This window comes from Camellia sinensis, chromosome 1, assembly GCF_055761805.1.
Source record: "Camellia sinensis isolate YWXY chromosome 1, ASM5576180v1, whole genome shotgun sequence".
Classification (NCBI taxonomy): domain Eukaryota; kingdom Viridiplantae; phylum Streptophyta; class Magnoliopsida; order Ericales; family Theaceae; genus Camellia; species Camellia sinensis.
Genome location: NC_138961.1, coordinates 6,492,194 through 6,513,064, shown reverse-complemented (window position 1 = coordinate 6,513,064; position 20,871 = coordinate 6,492,194). Strand labels below are relative to the sequence as shown.

The 20,871-nt window shown below is 35.5% G+C and overlaps 1 protein-coding gene across 3 annotated transcripts; it reads right to left on the bottom strand.

The window, feature by feature from the left end:
• Nucleotides 1-4,613: 4,613 nt before the first annotated feature.
• LOC114311118 (meiosis-specific protein ASY1) lies at nt 4,614-11,612 on the bottom strand. Of its 3 annotated transcripts, XM_082866187.1 has the most exons (8): nt 10,321-11,612; nt 9,841-9,947; nt 9,414-9,542; nt 9,222-9,332; nt 9,026-9,097; nt 8,832-8,909; nt 7,189-7,288; nt 4,614-5,136 (listed from the first exon to the last, which is right to left on the bottom strand). In XM_082866187.1, the coding sequence occupies exons 3-5, from the start codon at nt 9,459-9,461 to the stop codon at nt 9,032-9,034; spliced, it is 225 nt and encodes a 74-aa protein (XP_082722313.1). In that variant the 5' UTR covers nt 9,462-9,542; nt 9,841-9,947; nt 10,321-11,612; the 3' UTR covers nt 4,614-5,136; nt 7,189-7,288; nt 8,832-8,909; nt 9,026-9,031. The 3 variants fall into 3 exon arrangements, 2 of the variants coding, with proteins under 2 accessions (XP_082722313.1, XP_082722309.1); XR_014327498.1 differs by having other exon boundaries at nt 8,832-9,097; nt 9,227-9,332; XM_082866183.1 differs by having other exon boundaries at nt 8,832-9,097.
• Nucleotides 11,613-20,871: the final 9,259 nt, after the last annotated feature.

Sequence of the window (20,871 nt, the reverse complement as noted above, 5' to 3'; positions counted from 1 at the left end):
ATGACAGATATAAATACTTTTTTTTTTTTTTAACTTGACAGATATAAATACTCAATCCATGACTTTTGCACCTTATAAATAAAAATTAACTGTCCAAACGTAGTACCTCCACAGACAATAAGATTATTGAGATTTACACTTCTCTTTGGAAAAATTATGCGATAAATCGAATGAGTGGATGTTTTTGTCTTTGGGGTTATGTGCAATTTCTTCTCCTCGAACAATATTATAAGTGCATTTTTAAAATTATTATTCATATTTTAGTGACAATGTCATAAATTGAATAGGTTATGAATATCGGATCGATCTAATTTTATTATTTATACACACAAGACTTTAAAAAATGAATAATTTGAATAATTAAAACGGGATCCATAATGAATGACCAACACCCTCTAATTCAAATCATGAACTAAAACTAAATTCCTGTTAAAAATAAATAAAAATTTGGATGATTGAAAACTTCTCAAGGCAGGTTGTTTGAACTGGGCAAGGAGAAAGAAATTTGAATCCCATCATTATAAAATTATATGTTGATGGGGCAAGTTCATTTGAAAAGTAAATGTTGCCCCTGACAACGAAGTTTCTTTGCATGTCAAATAATCAAACTGTGTGGAAATTTACAAATTTATCCTACCGTGTTTAATTTTGCGGCTTCAGCTTTTCTATTTGTTTTTAAAAAAATACATTAGAAGATTTAACTTAAATTATAACTTCTATCTAAAAAAAAAAAACAAAAAAGACTTAAATTAACTAACTAACTTCTATCAGTTACACTCATACATACACACTCTCTAACAACTCTCTCAATCTAACTAACCAACTTCTATCGGTTACTGCACTTAAACGTGCTCTGTTGAAGCTGAAGCTTGATCAACTAGCTACCTTGGCTGCTCTATTAGCTGAGTTAGCTGAAGAACCACGAGTCGAGGCTCTAGCCTTATCAATTGATGATCTGCTGATCGTTTTCAGTTTTTGAAATCCAAACTGTTAGTGCAGCAAGAAGGGTTAGTTAGTAACTGATGAGGTGGCTATGTGAGTAGATTAGTTTTGTAACTGTATTAGATAGTGGAACTTGTAGATAGTGGAACTCAAGAAGAGTCGGTTAGAAGATTGAGATTCATATAAATAGATGATACTCTGTACATTGGGGATTCATGGAAGAAAACCAATAAAAAATTTATTCACACACACACTCACTCACTCTCTCTCTCTCTCTAGCTCTCCTCTTTCTTCTCTGTTTGTTCTTGATTGTTTATGGGTCTCGTATATCCTTACTACCCTCCCTGCACCCAAAAATTCCTCCTTTTTTTGTATCATAGAACCCAAGCAATTCTCTCTTTGTTTTCCTCAGAGACCCCAAGCAATTCTCTTTTCTTCTCCTTGAACTACCATCGACAGAGAGAGGCCAAATGGAAGAGACACTGATTCAGGCTACCAACAACAACCACACCATTGAGCCTGCGAACCAGAACCAGAACCAGAACAAGAACAAGAACCCTGTTCCTCAGAATGAAAATGAAGATAATGGCAACAAAGACACTGAAGGTGTATCTGAGGTCTCTCTCTCTCTCTCTTCTTTCTTTTAAAACTGTGACTATGTTCGATTCAAAAAGTTCTCTAATATGTTCTGGTTCAGCTGATTTTAAAAAAAGAAGAAAAGTTTTAGTTCTAGTCCTCTATGCTTTCTCTCAATCTTCCTATTGCTAATTAGCATATTCAAATAGAAAATCGGTTAATCACATTCAGCAGTTAGCACCTCATATTTTTATCAAAATATTATTTGATCACTCTGTTTTCGATTATCATATTTCCGTCCACATTAAATTAAAGTTTTAAAGATAAAATTTAGAAACAAAATATCTTAGCTTGTGTTATTGTTATTGTTATATTTTTCACTAATAAAACAATGTGTATGTGTAGAAAATCGGTTAATCACATTCAGCAGTTAGCACTCATATTTTTATCAAAATATTATTTGATCACTCTGTTTTCGATTATCATATTTCCGTCCACATTAAATTAAAGTTTTAAAGATAAAATTTAGGAACAAAATATCTTGTGTCATTGTTATTGTTATATTTTTCACTAATAAAACAATGTGTATGTGTGAACAAAATCAAATTAAGTTTGTGTTGCCAGTATTGAGGTTGATTATGTTTTCCTATCTATAATACTACATAAAATTATTGGGCAGTTTTTGGATATCATATGATATTATTGATGTGGTACTCCCCGAACAATAATGTAATGAAAATGCCTTACGGGTTCCATCCTGTGGGCTGTTAGCTAATTAGAAAACAATCACTTATTTGGTTTTGATTATTTTTCTGAAAATTTTTTTTTTTTTTAGTGAATTTCTTTTAATATTTTAAGTAATTTTTTTAATTTCTAAATGTACATAATTTAGTTTCTAGTCCACCAGCAAATTTTTTATTTTATTTTTTTTCCCCTCTTTCACTGGTTAGTGGAAGGACGTGAAATCTCATTTAGAAATAGATTATTTTAATTAATTTTTTATATTTTTATGAAATGATACATAAAAAAAAAAGAAAAAGAAGAAGATAAAAGTAACGTGATATGATAATTTGTAATAATTTTTTAACTAAAAATCAAAGTTCCTAAACAGAATGCACATTTGGATAGGTGTGAATCCAGTCCAACAACATTTTGACACAAAATTGTTTTGTGTATTTTGTGAAGCCTAGAGAGGCAGAAGTGGCAAACCGCTTCTACCAAGTTTCCCAACAGCAGCTTAGCTTCGTAGTTTAACTCTTTCTACTGGCATGGAGCTGCTGGATGCTTCTGATCAATAGGAAGATCCGAGGGTCATCCCTCGGGTTGGAAAGTTGACCTATGGATATGTTTAAGAGGTCTTAAACACAGACTAGAATAAGATGTCAAAATGGATTGGTAGCATACTCGATCAAAGGGGTGTGATTTTCTAGCCTACTACGGATCCCATACTACCCCGTAGCGACATTTTAAAAATAACACTAAAGGCATGTATTTTTTTTTTTTTTTGTGACTTTTTCTTTTAATATTCGAATTAAACATTTTGGCACTAAAAATAAGAAACAATATTGAAAGTGAAACAACTAAAAATAAGATATTGGTTGTTTCACTTTTAATATTGTTTCTTTGGAAAAATATCCTTTGAGCTTATGAATTTTAATCAACCTCATTAATGACATAAGAATAAAAAACAATATTGCAGCTTAACATAATGTTAAAGGTTGATTCTCATCTAATATAATTAAATGTGGTTCAGATTCAGCCCGAAAATAATCGGACACAACCTATGGAGATAGTAGGCGCCAATCAAGAGAATGATACGAATGCAGACAGAACAAGCCTCATCTCAAAAAAAGTTGGGTTCGTGGGATTCGGTGCTGTAGCTGCAGCTGCTATGTTTTCACCTCTTTGTGCCCTGCCTAATCCTGGGAGTGCAAAGCTGAAGATGAGAGTTGGAGATATATTGGACAGCCACATGTGGCCATCTCATTTCCTGGCGCTCATATCAATCTCATTTGCATTCTCGTCCGGTTTTCTTATGGCAGTTGTGCCACTCTGGAAAATGATTAGGGGATGGGAATTTTATTTTCGGGCGCTTTTGCTGGTTACTGTCGTTGGATTCTACGCCACCTTTTGTTTTACATTGAATGAGAAGTTGCCAAACTTCACCTTTGGCAATCTTCCAGGCTTCTTGGTGGTGTGGATGCTTGGCATCTCTCTGGACTTCTTTCTAGTAGCAACATATGCTATTATATTGAAGGCATGGAGTCGAATGCGTTCTGCATAGCATCAGTATATCCTAATTGTTTTTCAATTTTGGAATTAGTTGAGTGAGTACCTTTTTACAATCAACCAATATGTCTGTATTGAAGTAACAAAAATCTATACCTAGCGTTAGTGTCGGTTCTTCTGGTATGTTCTTGACATTGTTCACAATAATGAGTTGTATTGGATTCTTGTGTTGCACATTTTGACTTTGGAATAGAAATGCAAAAGTTGCTCCAACTAATTGTCTTCCCTCTCCAAAGGTGGTTTCTATGTTATGTATGCCTGTGGTCTAACTAATCTGTTCTCTGTTTACATAATTTTACTATTGTGAATGTTTATGTATATATGGAAGAGATTGTAAATATTTTAAGATAATATGTGAGGTGGGAGTGCTACAGTTATTTTCTACTCATTCTGCTCCGCATGCAGAATCTTTATAGATTGATTATTACAAGTGCTGATTATGCTCTCTCCTTTCCCTTCTCCCTTGTTCTCTCTCATTTTTCTATCTACGGTATTCATTGGGAAAGTGTTTTTGAAAGATGTGAGGTGTGCATAAAACTATAAATGGAATGGTCCAGACTTGTTTTTTGGTACTTCCCAACTGGCTGTTTTGTTTGATCATAGAGTGGCTTTTCTTTCAGGTCTTTTATGCACCCAATACTCCACTATCGCAGAGCTTTGTGTAGGATGTTGTTTACGACAATAACAAGGAATATACACGTAGCTGAGTGTGGCCATGTACCAAACAGGGGCTTCAACACTGAATATCCCCCTTTTAGTTGTGTAGCTGATTGATAAATAAATAAATAAATATCCTTCTTCTAGTTGTAGCAGGGGACATTGATTTTTTAATTTTATTTATTTATTTTTTTTTTTTTGTGGTACATCGGAAAGTAACAAAACAAAGGGAATAAGCCCTATCTCCTCCAGCCAGGTGGATCATTTACAACAAGAAGTTCAACAAGTTGATTTGCGCCTAATTTTGTGAGAGCATCTGCACATATGTTTCCTCCCCTTCGAACATGTTGGACTGAGCAATCACATCCTCTCAAGATGATCCTTGAGTCTTCCACAATCCCCCTAAATGGGCATTTCTCTCCAAGTCTTCAGTTAGAAGCTGTACCACTTGCTCCGCATCAGTTTCAATGATCACTGGGTTCATGCCTCTTTGAAGGATTATTGTGAGTCCTTTGTAAACTACCCATAGCTCAGCTTCTAAGCTAGCACACCTCTCCAATCTGCCATAGTATCCACTTATCCATGATCCTTTCTCATCTCGGAATAGCCCTCCATATCCTCCATTGCCATCCTTGCCTCGGGTGCTTCCATTTGTATTGAGCTTAATTTTACCTGCAGGTGGACAAGACCACATTGGTAAGCCTTTAGATTGTAATGGAGTAGTAACATCTAATTTAAAAGCCTGAGAGATTTCTTTGGAGTAATCAAGAATAGTTCTAACACTTTCTTCAATACTAATCTGTTAATTTTCAAAAATCATTTTGTTGGGATTTTTCCAAATAATCCAAAGTAAACACACCCTCCACACTATAGGGGCCATTAGTGTAATTTGCCCCTAAAAAAAAAAAAAAATCAATTTTAAGACTCAATGTTGAGAAAAAGCAACTTTGATAAACATGGGCAAAAGCTAAAAACTTTGGGAATATCAAATTTTAAATAGCATATCGTATTTGTTTCCCTATTTTATATGCTAGACAAAGACAAACGCATTAGGCGAAATTAAAAATACATATGTATAGGCAAATTAACCTCTGTATCAAGATATGAAGAAGAATAAGTGGAAGAGGTGGAAGAATTAGTGAGCAATGTGCGGAATGAAATTGATTCATTACGATCATGGATTCTCATCATTATTGAGTAAGAGAGAAATCCAAGAAACAAAAACAATCGATTCAAGCCAGAAGAGATGCTACTTGAATGAACATTTTGATGGAATTCCATTCACTCAATTTCAGTGAACCAAATACTACCTAAGAGTTACAAATAAAAGCTTAGCCCAACAACAAAATGTATCTATGCTGTAGGTAAAAGGAACAGATAAAGTTGTATCCCATTCTTGACCAAAAAAAAAACCTTGTCAATGCAAACATCATGATGTTTAATACGTTGGAAGGAACACAACAAAGAAGATGTGAAACAAATAAAGGGGCATAGAGATGGAGAACCACTACAAAAACAATTCACAATAACAGTCAAATCCACCCGCCCCCATTGTAAGGGCATATTTGAATTACATGGTTTTTTTATTTTTCTAAATAATTTAATTCATATCATATGGGTCACCTAGTAACAATAAGTAATGTTAGAATAGTAGAGAGAGAAAGAAAATAATATGTATTGTATTGAATGAATTGTATTGAATAATATTGTCATATACAATCCTGTATATATAAGCTGAGAAAGAATATCCTATTAAAAATCTAACTATGAAAAAGAGTATCCTATAAGAGGCCTAACAATGGCAATACCTAATATATCTAGGAAATCAATACCTAATATATGTAGGAATATATACCATATATACATTAACAAGTAGCAACCTTCCTGCTCCTTCCTGCTCTAAGTAACAGAAGGAACATGGTACATTTGAAATCCTTGCACTTACAAACCAGACCGTTATGAACCCAACTCATGAGTAATCAAACAAAAATCAATCACAAACAACATAAGCTCAAAATCAACAAATTTGAAAAACCTAGAAAACCATAATCATACCTAAAAATAAAAGGGAAAAAAAATAGAGAATGATCAAAACAAATAAAGATGAGTATTATTAACAAATTGCTTATTGCAACTTTGGTCAAAGGCAAAATTAATTAGATCTGTCTACCAAACTCAAAAACAATCAAATAAACCTACCAAGGACTAGGAAAAGAAGAAAAACAAAGCAGTTTATTTATTTATTTATTTAAGAAAAGGAAAAATATATATACAAAAAAAAAAAAAAAACAAAGACAAGCAACATGTAAGAAGAAGCATAAGAAAGCAAGTTTTTTTTGAAATTGTGCTAAATCTGTTATATTTAACTAAAAAAACATACCTGTAATAAAGCTAAAAAATAACAATAATATGAATAAAATTTTACAGCTATTTCAATATATTGACTAAATAAACATTACATGATTATTTCTAAACCAAAATCAAACAACAAACACAATCAAAAAATAAAAAGAAAAAATATATCGAACTCCAGATGTATGCAAGAGCGATCAGACTCGGGTTTGTGAAGTTCTCTCTGAATAACAACATTAACTCTTCAGGCAATACAAAACACTTAAAGGTTAGTAAAAAAATAAACAGTAATAATAATGACAAAAAAAACTCTACCCTTAGTATCTATGTACATCCACTCAAGCTATAAAAATCAGAATTTAATATATGAACCTTGCTATTCTCCAAAACAAATTTGGATTTTGCTTGTGTCACCAAATCAAGCTTAGCTTTAGCAGTGTAACTTCGTCACTAGGTTCTTCACTGCACCATCCTGAAATTCCAAAGACAAATGAAACACTGAAACTCCATAATAGCCAAAAGGATCATGAAATGATATGTCCATACCACATTTTCTAAACCCTTAAATATGTTCAAAAGTTCAGACCAAAATCAGTGGAACATAAATATACTTGTGCCCAAGGCATAATATAGAGATATATGGTGAATTGTCCGAGCCACATCCACATAAGCAAGCAACGGAGCAAGAGAAGCATTATCTAGTGAAAATATTCTAAATGATGGAGAAACCTCCCTTCAGGTAGAAACACTCATGCAAAATACAATCACATGACATGACCAACCAACAGTGCTTGGGATATAATCATAGACATAAACAAAGGTACACAACAATAATGTGATCAATTATTTATTAGAAACAGAATAATATAGCATACTTCAGTTTTTCTTTTTCTTTTTTTCCCTATAATTTGGAAGGTTTGGAAGGAGTTCAGTTCATGCTAATGAAAATAGCTAAGAAAAGAAAAAGTGGGGCACGGGATTTTAATAACAAACAAACAGGGGGGAAAGACTTATGGAAATTCATTTTCTAATTAGTTCTCTTCACTTGTAAACATCAAAATCTTTAGGTCCATATAATATTATCAAACGTCTGAAATATTTCTTGAGGTTCTCACTGCACTCATCCAAGGCCTATATTTGGTGAAAAGCAAAAAGAAGATCAACCTCATCATTTCCATAACAAGGATTGAAAAACATCATTTGATGCCATCATTTATTGAAAGCATCAATACAAAAATCAGCTTGACTAAACAATTTCAAAAAAAAAAAAAAAACTGGAAATAAAAAAAATAAAAACTAATTTCTTTAGATCTAGATCAAGCTTAACAAAAGGAGGTACAACAGAAATTTTCTTAAGGAAAAGGCATGTGCAATGTGCACCAAGAAGCATGAACATGAAACAGGAAAACAAGAGTGGAATTTAATTGAGATTCCATCAACAAATTATTATACAACAAATCGCACAAACAACGAAATTCTGAAATAAAATGCCACTGCTTTCCATAAAGTTTTTTAGAAGAAAATTTGTCTATCACTACAACTAGATTTATCATTTTTCCCCCCCTCTAAAAACTCCTTCAAAACACCGATTGTAAACCTAAACACAACACTAAAAATATAGAAAATAAATTATTATTTTTAAATATTCTGGGAATAATTACCAATAAATGTAAAAGCGATGATGCTTGAGGCTTCAATTAATGCATCGCCAAAGCCCTAATGGGAATCAGGAAGAAGGAGTCATCTCTATATCCCTCTCTCTCTCTCTCTCTCTAAAACTCTTAACGTCATCAACTTGAAGTGCAAGAAACTCACCGATTTTCTAGATCCATTTTCCATCAAAATAACTTCAATCAATCAATCCATTTTCCATTTCAATTTTCCTTTATAGGATTGAAATCATAGTCGAATTTCTACAATTGTGGTTTTGTTACCGAAATAAAAAATAAAAAACACTTGAGACTACAACAACACAAAGACACAAAATTCAAACTGAATGAAAAGAAATGAATTACCTTTTGCTTGTTAATGGTGTAACTGTTTGTTCCGTCCTTAGATAGACTACCTTCCTTAACTAGCTTTGTCCATAATTTCTAAAAACCAGTTAAAAAATGAAATTTTAAATTTATTCTACAGCTTAAAATGTTCAACCGTGCAGGATTGGATGCCTTCGTTTACAAGTTTCAACATGTGTCAGATCGTCATTTACCTTCAATCAAAGCCTCCAACCATAATTACCTATTGGTGCAACTATGTATTGGTCATCTTCCGAAAGGCCAACCTGAAATGAGTTACAAATTTTGACAATAGGTTTATTAAGCATTTCTGCTGTATGGTAAATGAAGTTTATAACATGTATTTTAACTCATTGAGAACCAAAAACAAATGTAACGTTAACTCATCACCTCACCGTCGGATTCAGAACACTCTCTTTGTACAAAATCAGCCCCCAATCTCACATCATCATCTTGAATGTCATCATTTTCATCCTCACAAGGATCAAGCACACTCTTAACCTGCACAAATTCCCAGTTGCAAACATTAACTTAAAATTTTCAAACAAGGGACCAAGTGTTCCTGCAATATTCTACTTTTACCTTGAGAGCTAATACAAAATGCTTGCTGTTGACATTTCCAACCTCCATTTTCAGAGGATTTTTTGTCCATGGATTATGAGCTTCTTGTTCTCAGTAGCTTTTGAAGAATGGAGGCTCGTAATCCACAGGCTGCAAAATCAATGTGTGAGTGACTATATTTTCTGTGGTCAAATAATGCAGGGAGAGGAGAAGGACTTTTAGATGCATAGAGATAATTTATAATTAGATAATACCATTGGACAACTAATAGAACAAACCACAAAAGAAAAAAGGGTTTGCATCAATCCATGTTTGCAAAAGAATAATTGAACACAAGAAATAGTGGAAACCAATTTATAGAAAGTAGTAGAAAAACCCAAATGCACAAACAACAGGGCCAGATAGATCATAAGCAAGGTAAGGAAGAAGGGAATCAAAGAAGACTCACCAGAGTGGAAATCAGGTGTCTGTAGTGCACAAAACCCATTGTGAGGAAGAGAGACATTGTTGCTGCAAAGATTGACACAGTATGGTTGTGATGGTGGTTCTGTGACTCTGTACACAAACGCAATAGAGATTAGCCTTAACAGGCTAACCCTAGAATTGCATACAAAGCACAAACGCAAAGATCACCATGAACGAGTCAGAAATAGAGTTGGTTTGATGATGTTAATATACGCATAGGGACTAAAACTTACAGATCTGAACAAAAGCAATCAATCGATCAAATCCAGAGAAGAGTGTTCGATCGCGATCAATAATTTAAAAATCAATCAATCGAGATTAGCCTAAAAATCGATCACTAGACTAAAAATCGATCGCGATCAATAGACATAAATTAGTATATATATATCAAACAGATTTGAGATCGTTGATACAGATCTGAGTTTGTATATAAACAAAATCAAAAAATCAGAGAAGGACTCACCAAATTAATCTTCAAATCGGACTGATCGAGAGCTTTGAGCCAAGATGGAGAGAACCAGATCGTGAATCGGAGCCCACGATGCTTGATCTAGTGACCTTTCACCATAAAAAAGAGGAGTGATGAAGAGACAGAAAACCTAGAGCTATCTTGGGACTGAGAGAAATAGAAGAATGAAAAACGCGTGGGTCTTAAAAGGAAAAAATGTTCGTACACCAAGCACGCATGTTTTTTAAAATGAGTTGTTTACAAAAATATTTTGAAAACCTTTAAAACGACGTTTTTTAAAAAAACGCCATAGCAAAAGCGTGGTTATAGGCCAATTTTCTTGTAGTGCAAAGCTCTTAACTTTTATGAATCTAAAATAGACAAACAAACTAAAAATTTTGAAAATACCCACCAAAAAAAAAAAAAAAACAACAACAAAGCTAATACCAAGAATAAAACAACCAAAAACAACACAAAATCAGTCCAAATTTATCCAAATACAAAATCCTAATTTTGGAGTCAACTATCAAAGAATATTAAGATTAACGCTGAGAAAAATAAAAAGATGGTACCGATTGATGTTTTGCGGGATTACTGTGGTTGTCAGACACTTTGTTTGCGAAGACTGAAGGACTGGAATGATGATTTTGGTTTTATCAGACAGAATTGTTGCCATTTTTAATGTCATAAACAAACAATTGCCTCACATTGAAACAAAACAAAAATAGTAAGCACCTTCAAACATAATGGATTGCACATATGAACTTATAAATTCTGAGAGTTACAAATTCCAACTTCCTGGGACATTTCTCCATGGATCACTTAGAACTTTCTAAGAAAACTATAACAAAAACTAAATCAAGTAAAAAAAGACAAAAACAAAATAAAGTACAGAATAGAATAGAACGATACATAGGCAACAAAAAAAACCCAAAATGTAATAATATTATATATATTGGCAAACCTTTGGGGAAAAAAAAAAAGCAAGAGAGAAAATTAAGCATGCAAACAAAACCATGTCAAACCAAGTCCCATCAAATGGGGTCGGCTACATGAATCACCAAGAAGATGGACAAACCAGATTAAGAAAAAATAAATAAATAACAAGAAAATTGTTGTAAAGAAAGCAAAAATTCATTTGATACCTATTTCAAAAGTATAGAGGTTGAGTTGATGAGAGGAACTCTAGTACTATCACTAACAAGGACATATCTGACCTCAAATAAGCTTCAATAGAGGATCGAGGGCTTCAGTTGAAGATGAAAAACCTCGAAGCAGAGCTTACTTAAACATGTCCCAGAAAATAGACAAGAAAGAATTTGTATTAACATTGAGAGCAAAAGTTGGGGGAAAAAAATCTCAGCAATTATGAAAAAGAATGGTACCATTGCATGTTGAAGAAATTATGAATCCCAATAATTCCATAAATTTTACCACTGATTTCCAAAAAAAAAAAAAAAAAAAAAAATTCTTCAAATTAACACTAAATTGTTATTTCCCCTAAGGAAAACGAGCAATAGCTTCTCAGATAAGTCATAAACTGAGTGAAACTGAAGCAAAAGCCACAAACCCTTGTTCGGTGAAAAAAAAAAAAACAGAAAACCACAAAATAAAGCAGCCATTCTCATAACAAGAAGTCAAATTATCAAAAACCATTTTTGAAACCCATTTCAATCATAGAAGACATTTAACAGTCAAACCATTTCAAAACTAAATTCAAAACTATTCCACTCATCAGATCAGAGAAGAACTAGATTTCAGAAAAATAGAGAACGAAATGGAAGTTTTGTTACCTGTGATGATGGTGGCCCGGAGCGGGAGCTATTCGACATCGTCAATTCCCGTTGAGAGAGATGGGCTGTGAAAGTTAACTAGACTCAAAAATCATAGTGAACTAACAGAACCGTTCCTTATTATTTTTATTTTAGTTTTAGTATGTAAAGTAAAAAGTATTGAAAAGGATAAATCAAATATTAAATTTTCAACTAAACCTACACAATTTGTTAGGGGTAAATACGTTGATAAATCCGGATAGGGGGTGTAGTTGGTATTAGTTAAGTTGGCTTGAGTGTCCATGATAAAAGACCGAAAACACACGCGGATGAGGTACCACGTGCCTTGCAGGTAGCAACCGGTAAAGTGGGGATTGGTAGTGCCTGTTATGCCTACTTGCGGATACCAACCTAAGGATTACCTGAATCGTATTTACCGCCCCTTTAAACTACATTAAAATTATTGAATTGTTGAACTTTCAAAATTGCATTGTGCATAAAAGTTTCAAAAGATAGAAATATATGTTTTGAATATGGCATGGCATATGTATTCATCTCAAGAGATTGTATAAAATGTATAGACTTTATTATGATTTTCTTACAGAGCTTTGTGCTCACCCTATGGGATTTTGTGCAGGAAAGGATGTGGTGATGCTTCCGAGTTAGAGGCGTGAAATATATTTTGAGAGCATAAGGATTTTTTTATTTTTGTTGTAATTATTTTTAACAAGCCAAGGGCTTTACATGTATGAGTTCGAAAAATCATTTTCGTGTAGCTGGGATTAAGCCTTGGAATTTCTAGCCCTTGAGGGCATTAATTTGTACTTAACTTATCGTGCCACATGTTATAGATTCATATTCTATGAATGTTGAATGTATAACCTCATGTAAAATATTTTTTGTAAATCTCATGAGCTAATGAGTATGAAATACCTCAAGCTTTCATGAATGTAAAATATTGAAGTGGTGACCTTGGACACTTGGACCATTTTATCACTAATGAGTATGAAATACCTCAAGCTTTCATGTGTTCAATTAACATCCGATTGAACACAACCAAATTCTTATCTTGCTCACTTTTAATTCCAAATTTTAATTACTCCATTTTAAATTACTATCCATCATTTAATCCATTAAGTCCAATGGTGAGTTTAAGTCCTCTAAATGGAAAGAAAGCTCAAACCAAGTGTTGTTTTGGGCATGAAAGAGACATCATACCATTGGTAATGAACCACCTAAAGGATTAAACCATTAAGCATGACATCTCAATCTCATCCTTTAAACAAACAAGTTGCTTGAACCACTTTCAAAGAAAAACAAAAACCAAGAAATGAGAGAGGTTGCAGAAGTGATTAATGCTAAAAAATGAGTGAGAAAAGTATAAATAAATGCTATCAACTCAAACAAGATGGTGTATAAGGCCTAGAACACCTAACTCATGAGGACAATTACACTACAAGTATGAAAAGCAAAGCTCAAATGTAACTGTCACGACCCAAAATAGGGGCTAATCGGAATTGTGATCGGCCAGCGCCCCATCTCACACCCTAGGCCTACTACTAACTAGTTTAGAGAACAAAATAAATAAATCATCGCAAATACTAGGTGATTACATTTAACTAGAGTGTTGTTATATAAGTCATATAAGTCATAAAGGAAAGTTAAGTTACAACAATAACTTGGCCCTATGCCAACAAAAGAGGTAATTCATGACTTATATAAAACTATAGGTCTAGAATCCATCCCAGGCCACGAGACACCACAAAAATAGGCCTTTGGTTGTCCACTAAGCATTCTCCTTACCTGAAATGGGTTAGTAACACACCCATGAGCTATAAAGCTTGTGAGAACATATTTACACAATTTACAAGTTTGCCACGGTTCAAACATAAACATTTCAAGTTTCAAGCATAACTATTCATGTTCAAAAACCTAATGGCTGAAAAAACAAAATAAATGCTCTTATATATATATCAAAATATACATACATATGTCCATTTGACTGGATATGTTTCCAGAAAAGTAGGGAGCTACCCATACTAATATCAAGTGGTCATGATCATGCCAAGGGACGATGGCCGCGTCCCAACAACTACCCTTATAACGCCTCACTCGTTGGTATCTTTAATTTCCCCCAACGTCCGGGATGTTTTGTTCGAATGTACGTTATTACATTTGCAAGAGTTTTATAACAATGTCTTAACCATGGCTTCATAAAAACAATATGTATACAAGCAATACGTATGAGTCAGCTTATCCCGTTCGCTCACGTTTTTTAAAACACAACGTGATTTTCAAATTGTATTCAAGGTACTTTTCCAATCATAGGCATACTTGCTAAAATTCAAAATCATATGTTTATTTGGTTATTCATAAATCAATGCAATCTCATGCTCCAAAATAAGTCATCGATGAAAGCATGTCATTATATTCAAATACATGTAAAAAGCGTAAGCATGAACTCACCTAAATGTACACGAAGTTTGGTAAAATCAACTGGAACCGAGATCTAAACACAACGTATGAAAAACTACATTATATTAGGTCTAGGAATTAATTCTAAGCATGAAATAAATATTCAAACCATAATCCCAAAGTGTACAATTTAAAAGGGGTCCTTCTCTTATGGTCCAAAAATTCTTAGTTTGTAGTACTTTAGATCAGAGGCTAAAATCCTAATAAAAACACTTTAAAATATCTGAAATTTTACAGGATTATCAATCAAGATGTTATGAAACTTTTTCATGAAGGACTCGTCTCCCAAAAATGTTCATAAACAGGGTAAAATGGCAGTAAAACAAACCTGGTCCAGATCCGTTGCAGTTTCTACAAAATCGATTCCACAACAATCTAGCCGTTGGATCGAGTTGAAACAAATTGGGTTGGAAAGATAACACTCTAATTTAACTCTGATCCAAAAATAAACCGTTAAAGAGGCCTAAATATTTGTTGACGAATTTTCAAAGTAGACTGTCTGTTCAAGAAAAAAACAAAAACTGTTTGTTGGGTAAAATCCTTGTTTTGAACTTTAGCCTCATGGTTCATTGCAACATGATGTCAATGGGAGGAAATAAAGTCTAAATTTGTATTTTAGGATTTAGATTCGTGGTTCATTGTAACGTGAAATCAAAGGAAAGAAATTAAGGCTTTAACTTATGGAATTGAAGTAGATATAGAGAAGAATTTACCTAGACTTGAAGCTTGAAGAACAAAGATGAAAGTGCTTGATTTTCTCTCTTAAATCTAGAGATTTTCAGCAAGAAGATGAAGTTTCTGCCCATATAGGATATATATAGGAAGAAAGGGTAGGTAGGATCAATGGCTAGGATTGAATGGTGAAGTATGTGGTAAAAAGGGGGAGTGAGGTGGATATATCTTTCACCTCACCAAGAAATTACAGCCATGGTGGCTGATTTTACCACCACAAATTGCATTGCTCGGATAAAATGTAATGCGAGGACATCCGGGCTGTCCGAAAATCGTTTCAAGAAAAATTCCATTTAATCACTGTTGACTAATTTCAACATTCTAAGTTTGATGGTGTGATCCGTTTCGACTAAAGAAGAAAAAAAATATACATACATCTTTATGAATTTCATTTTTGACACACTCGAAGAGGATTATCAATTATTATTCTATTATAGGTCCGCCCTGGATGGCGAAGTATAGATAATATTTATTAACATGACATTGATGAACCTATTAAATATGAGATGTGACCTTTGTTCATTGGCGGTGTCAAACAAAAGGCGAAAAGTTGGGTCGGGTCTTCACAGTAACCAACAACCCAAAACAGTGCTGAAACAGGTTAAAATAAGTCCTAAAATATGCTGAAATTGAGTTAGAAATAGTTAGATTGACATGCTAAAACATGGTACAAACAAAGGCTAGTAAGCAAGACACAATGAGGGGAGGCTAACCCCTTCAAATTTAGACTTCAAAACATGATTTTGGCCACTAAAATAACTCTAAAAAATAGTGTTTAAAAGATTGGAAAAAGATAGCAAAAGGATGGGAAACACAAGAGCAAAGGGCTCCAAAACAAGGTACAAAGAAGGGTGAACCACCGCCAACCTTTAATGGCCTTAAAACCCAAGTTTCAGCCTAAGAATACAAAAGTTTTACTGCCCAAAAATAGTTGAAAAATAGAAAGAATAATAGTAGAGAAAGCAAGTAAATAGGCAAAGCCGTATACCTCTTGAAGAGAATAAGCAATTCAAGCAACAAAACCAAGACAACACACCCTTCCAGAGCTCAAACCAAGCTCAAAAGTGCCTCAGCTTAAAGATGAGAAGGTTTGGTTAAGGGTGTATAGGCAAAGGTTAAGGATTTGTAGGCAAAAGTATAAGAATTTTCTATAAAGAGAGAGAATTGTAAAGAGAGAAGAAAAATTTTGATCTCAAAAGTTTCCAATCTTAAAACATAAGAGGGAGGCCTCCAATATATAGAAAACATGAATTCCTCTCAAGATCATCCAGCCCTACACGTGGGGGCAGATGCATACATTTGTGCAAACAGTTGCCACAGTTGTCACAAAATATATGCAAAAGAGACTGGTGGCCCGTAGGCCACATCAGTGACTGATTGCCCAAAACTGATGGCCGATAGCCCAAAAAGGTGGCTGACAGGCCACCAAAAGCTGCAGGCTTTGAAAAACAAAGGTGTAAACGCGCTCGCGTGAGGCCTTCGTGCTACAGTTCGGACTCGAATTGTCACGATTCTTAATTCGAACCAAAGAGTCCAAATCCGGCAAATCGTTTTGAGAAAACAGATTTTTAGAAAAGAAGTGCCAAACATGGACTGCTTTGCCAGATACAGAGTCGCCACCTAAATATTTTATTTTTGGAGAATTTAGGAAACCCTGACTCGATGCCAAAGGCCACGTGTCCGTCATCACCAAAGTTGTCTTGGCTCGGGAACTTGGGTACGATTGGGGAAGGTTAGCTATGAGCATCCCCGCTCGCCCGATCAAAGATCAGCCTCTACTAACCATGATATCTTGCTTTGAAAACATTATATGCTCTTATTCCGGTTATTAGCCTAGAATTACTATGTTATGCGCACAGCAAACAAGTATAGACCAAATCGCCTAAATTGGAACAAAACATTTCATGTTTGTTTTGAAAATGGTTTGCTACTCGCAAGTAGGCTAAAATCCAGATTTTGCCACCGTTAAGTGGGCTTTAGCAAAAATGGTTTTGCCACTATCTACTAGGCTTAAAACTCATAGTTTTAGTGCATTATTCCAATTTCGGTAATTCAACCTCCACCCACAAGCACTCAAGCAGTTATAACACATAAGCACATAGCCTCATGGTAAGCATGCTGTCATGGCAAACACTCACACTCATGTAAGATGCTAAAGCATAAAAGCATACCTAATACTCCGAGCCAAAACAAAAGCTAGTTAGTAATCAATGCATGATCCTAGCTCATGTTAAGATGGCTAATGCAACACATACAAGATGCAACTACAACAGGCTCGGCTATTCTAAGATGGCATGTGATGATGCTATAACTAACATATATTCAACTTTGGAATTGAAGTACAAATGCAGTTAGTATGATGCGCCGAGCCCGATGCATGTAAGACAGATGTATGGATGCATAGCTTAAGGTACGCTAATTTTAAATATGCCCTAGTCTAACCATCATAAGCGAGTAAATAAAAGGGAAGAAAGACGTGGGATTGGAAGACATGCACACACTCACGCACACTTATTACAAATGCGCCCTCACTCGGAGAGACCGAAAGAATAATACAATTAATTAACCTACAAGCTAATTGAATATTAAAGACCAATTAAACTAGTTAACAAATTAACTAATATAATAAAACAGTAAATAGCCTCGGGGAGAGGGCCCAATGCAATGCGTGTTCGGGTCCGCTCGGAAAGCCACTGTCATGCACAAATTGCCTCTGCTTTGACTGTTATCCTCCTCTGAAGACTGTACAAGTCCCAGGGTTGCTTCTCTGAGTACTGTGGAACACCACCGGCGAATGGAATTGGTCACCGGCCAAAGGAAATGATCATCGGCCACTTGATTAAGCTATTGGTCATTGATGGATGACCGGTCGACACTGGAGATGGCCGGCCGGCCGAAGCTTCTTGCAGAATCTGTTTTTGGCAGCAGCAGAGGGCAAAACATAGCATGACAATGCATTTCAAGCAATGTATGCACCAACTACACTCCTTATTATATTCATGACTCAAAGGAGGATGGGTCTTGATTTTCGGACCACCAATAGCGCATTTCAATGCGTGATGGCCCAAGAAACCAAGTATGCATTTTGATATGGAATGCAATGCACATAATCGAACAAAGGGACTCAACCTCTGTCATACTCAACTCAAGAGGTGAAGCATGCATGCAAATGGAATGCAACCTAAACATGGAGGCTAAGTATGCAAAATGAGCATGCAAGGCATGTGATAACTATGCTAGTGGCAAACATGCAACAATATGTAAAGTGGACTAAGCATAGGAACAATGCAAAGCAACTTAACCAATGAAATACATGTCAAATGCATCATGACTTCAAGCGAGCAATAACATGTAATAGGCCAAGTATGCAACAATGCACAAGGCAAGCATGCTATAACACATGAAGGATGGACTTAAACTAATTTAGGCAGCCCTCAAACAAGCCTAAAACAGTGGCCATAGACTATGGAGATGGGGCCAAATGCACATAAAAGCATGCATGCATACATGATCCCATTCCTAAACATCGAAAGGCAACTTTTAAGCACACTTAAAAGAGATGATCATGGACATATGGCAAACATACCAAACTCTGAAATTGCATAAAATAGAGGTGCCAAACCAACTAATTAAAGCAAGTAAAGCATGTTCATGACATTACACATTCAAGACCTACAAGCTAGAATGCAAAGAAACTATACAAAATATGTTAAGCATGACCAAAGAAACTAAAAACAGAGCTAAAGCACACTGAAACATACACAAAAGCTTCACAAAGCTTGGCTAAAATCATGCTAGAACAAGGGTCAACACTTAATGCATGTTAAGGCCTAAACATGGCATTACAAGACATGTATGCAAGGCATGCAAGATGTGTCTAAACCAAGTAAAAACGGAGCTATATTATGACGTAATAAGCACAAAAATCAGTTAGGACATGACCAACATGAACCTAAATTAGATGCTCACACAAGAGGCTAAAATGGCCCTTTTCAAGGACAACAAGGAGAGGGGGTGGCCCTCTTCTTCTTAGGACCTCAAGGCACCATCCTCACCATTGAAATCTCTCAAGATTTCAGTGGTGAGGAGGCCCAAACACAATGGTCCCGGAGCTCACCAAAATGACACAAAAAAGAAGCCTAATAAGGCTTAAGAGGGGTCAAACAACCCCAAATCTCAAAACACTCTTAAACAACTATTTAGAGGAGGTAAAAATAGAACTTTTATATGTTATACACTAAGCTCAAAAACAGTTGCAAGGTTGGTTAAAAAGTCTGCAAAAATGGGGAATAAAGGGTGAAGTTCTTACCCTTGATGACCCTCTTCAAGAACAATGCTCCAGCTGGTCCTCAAAGCTCAAAACCAGTCAAGAACATCAAGAACAACCTTCTGGTCCCTCAGCAACCAAGAAAAGGTGTAACATTAGGTGTTTGTGTGCAATAGTAAGGTTAAAACGCACACACAAGGCCAAAAAAAAGGAGAGATATAGAGATGGAATATATGTAAACCCTAACCCTAAAAATCAAAGCTCTGGAGCTTTTTTTTGTCACCCTAATGGAGGGAGAAGAGCCTCCCTCTTATAGAGATCACTCTTGCAAAGCTTCTCAAGTAAGCTAGTCAAGAGGGAGATCTCTCCATACACGGGGGGGAGCAAAGTGTATGCCAGCTAGCACAGCTGGCATAAAAATATCTACAAAAGCAGATGAACAGTGGTCGGCCAGCCAAAATGCAATTTGGCCAAAATAGATGGCCGGTCGACCATCCAGAGTGCCCGTCGGCCAGAAATTTGGCCGATGGCAACAAAACACAGCCGGTGGCCTCAAGCCATGGCCGGTGGAGTGTGGGGATGCCTCACAAGGCATTCCCTGCCCCTCAAAGGCAAAACACAAGTGTTTGGTGAAAAACCAGACACAAAACAGTCGAATCGAGAGATCCTGACGCAAGGCGCGTAGCCGAGACCTCCGGGAACTCAAGACGAATACAAACAAGGATGATCACCGAGTGTTCCAACGGTGACGTCTAAGTCTTGTGGGCGGTCAAAAATTGGGCGTCTACAAAAGGCTTGGTCCAAGAATGAGGCAGCAAGAGTGTAAGGTTTGAAAGGCTCAAAGCTGTGGAATTCCGCTGAGGACTTCGAGCACTTGGCAAGCAAATAAACTCGTTATCGAGTGTGCATGCGAGGACATCCAAGTTGTAAGGACCGTCAAAAATAGGGTGTCTACATCACCCAATCTCATCATTCTTGTGTAGGCACATCCCAACCAAATGGTCACGCTGAAAGAAAGCATCGTCATATTCTAGACACTACTCGAGCCCTTCTCATCTACTCTTCATGTCCTGAAAATTTTTGGAAAGAAGCTGCTCTCATTGCTGTCTACACCATAAATCGTGTGCCTACTCCTCTCATAACCAATCTCTCTCCTTATGAACATTTGTATGGTTCTCCTTCTAGATACACCACTCTTAAAGTTTTTGGCTCTGCTTGTTTTGTTCTCCTTCAACCTCATGAACACACTGAACTAGAATCTCGTTCTCGTCTTTGCCGTTTTCTGGGGTGTGGTATAGAACATAAAAGGTATCGTTGTTG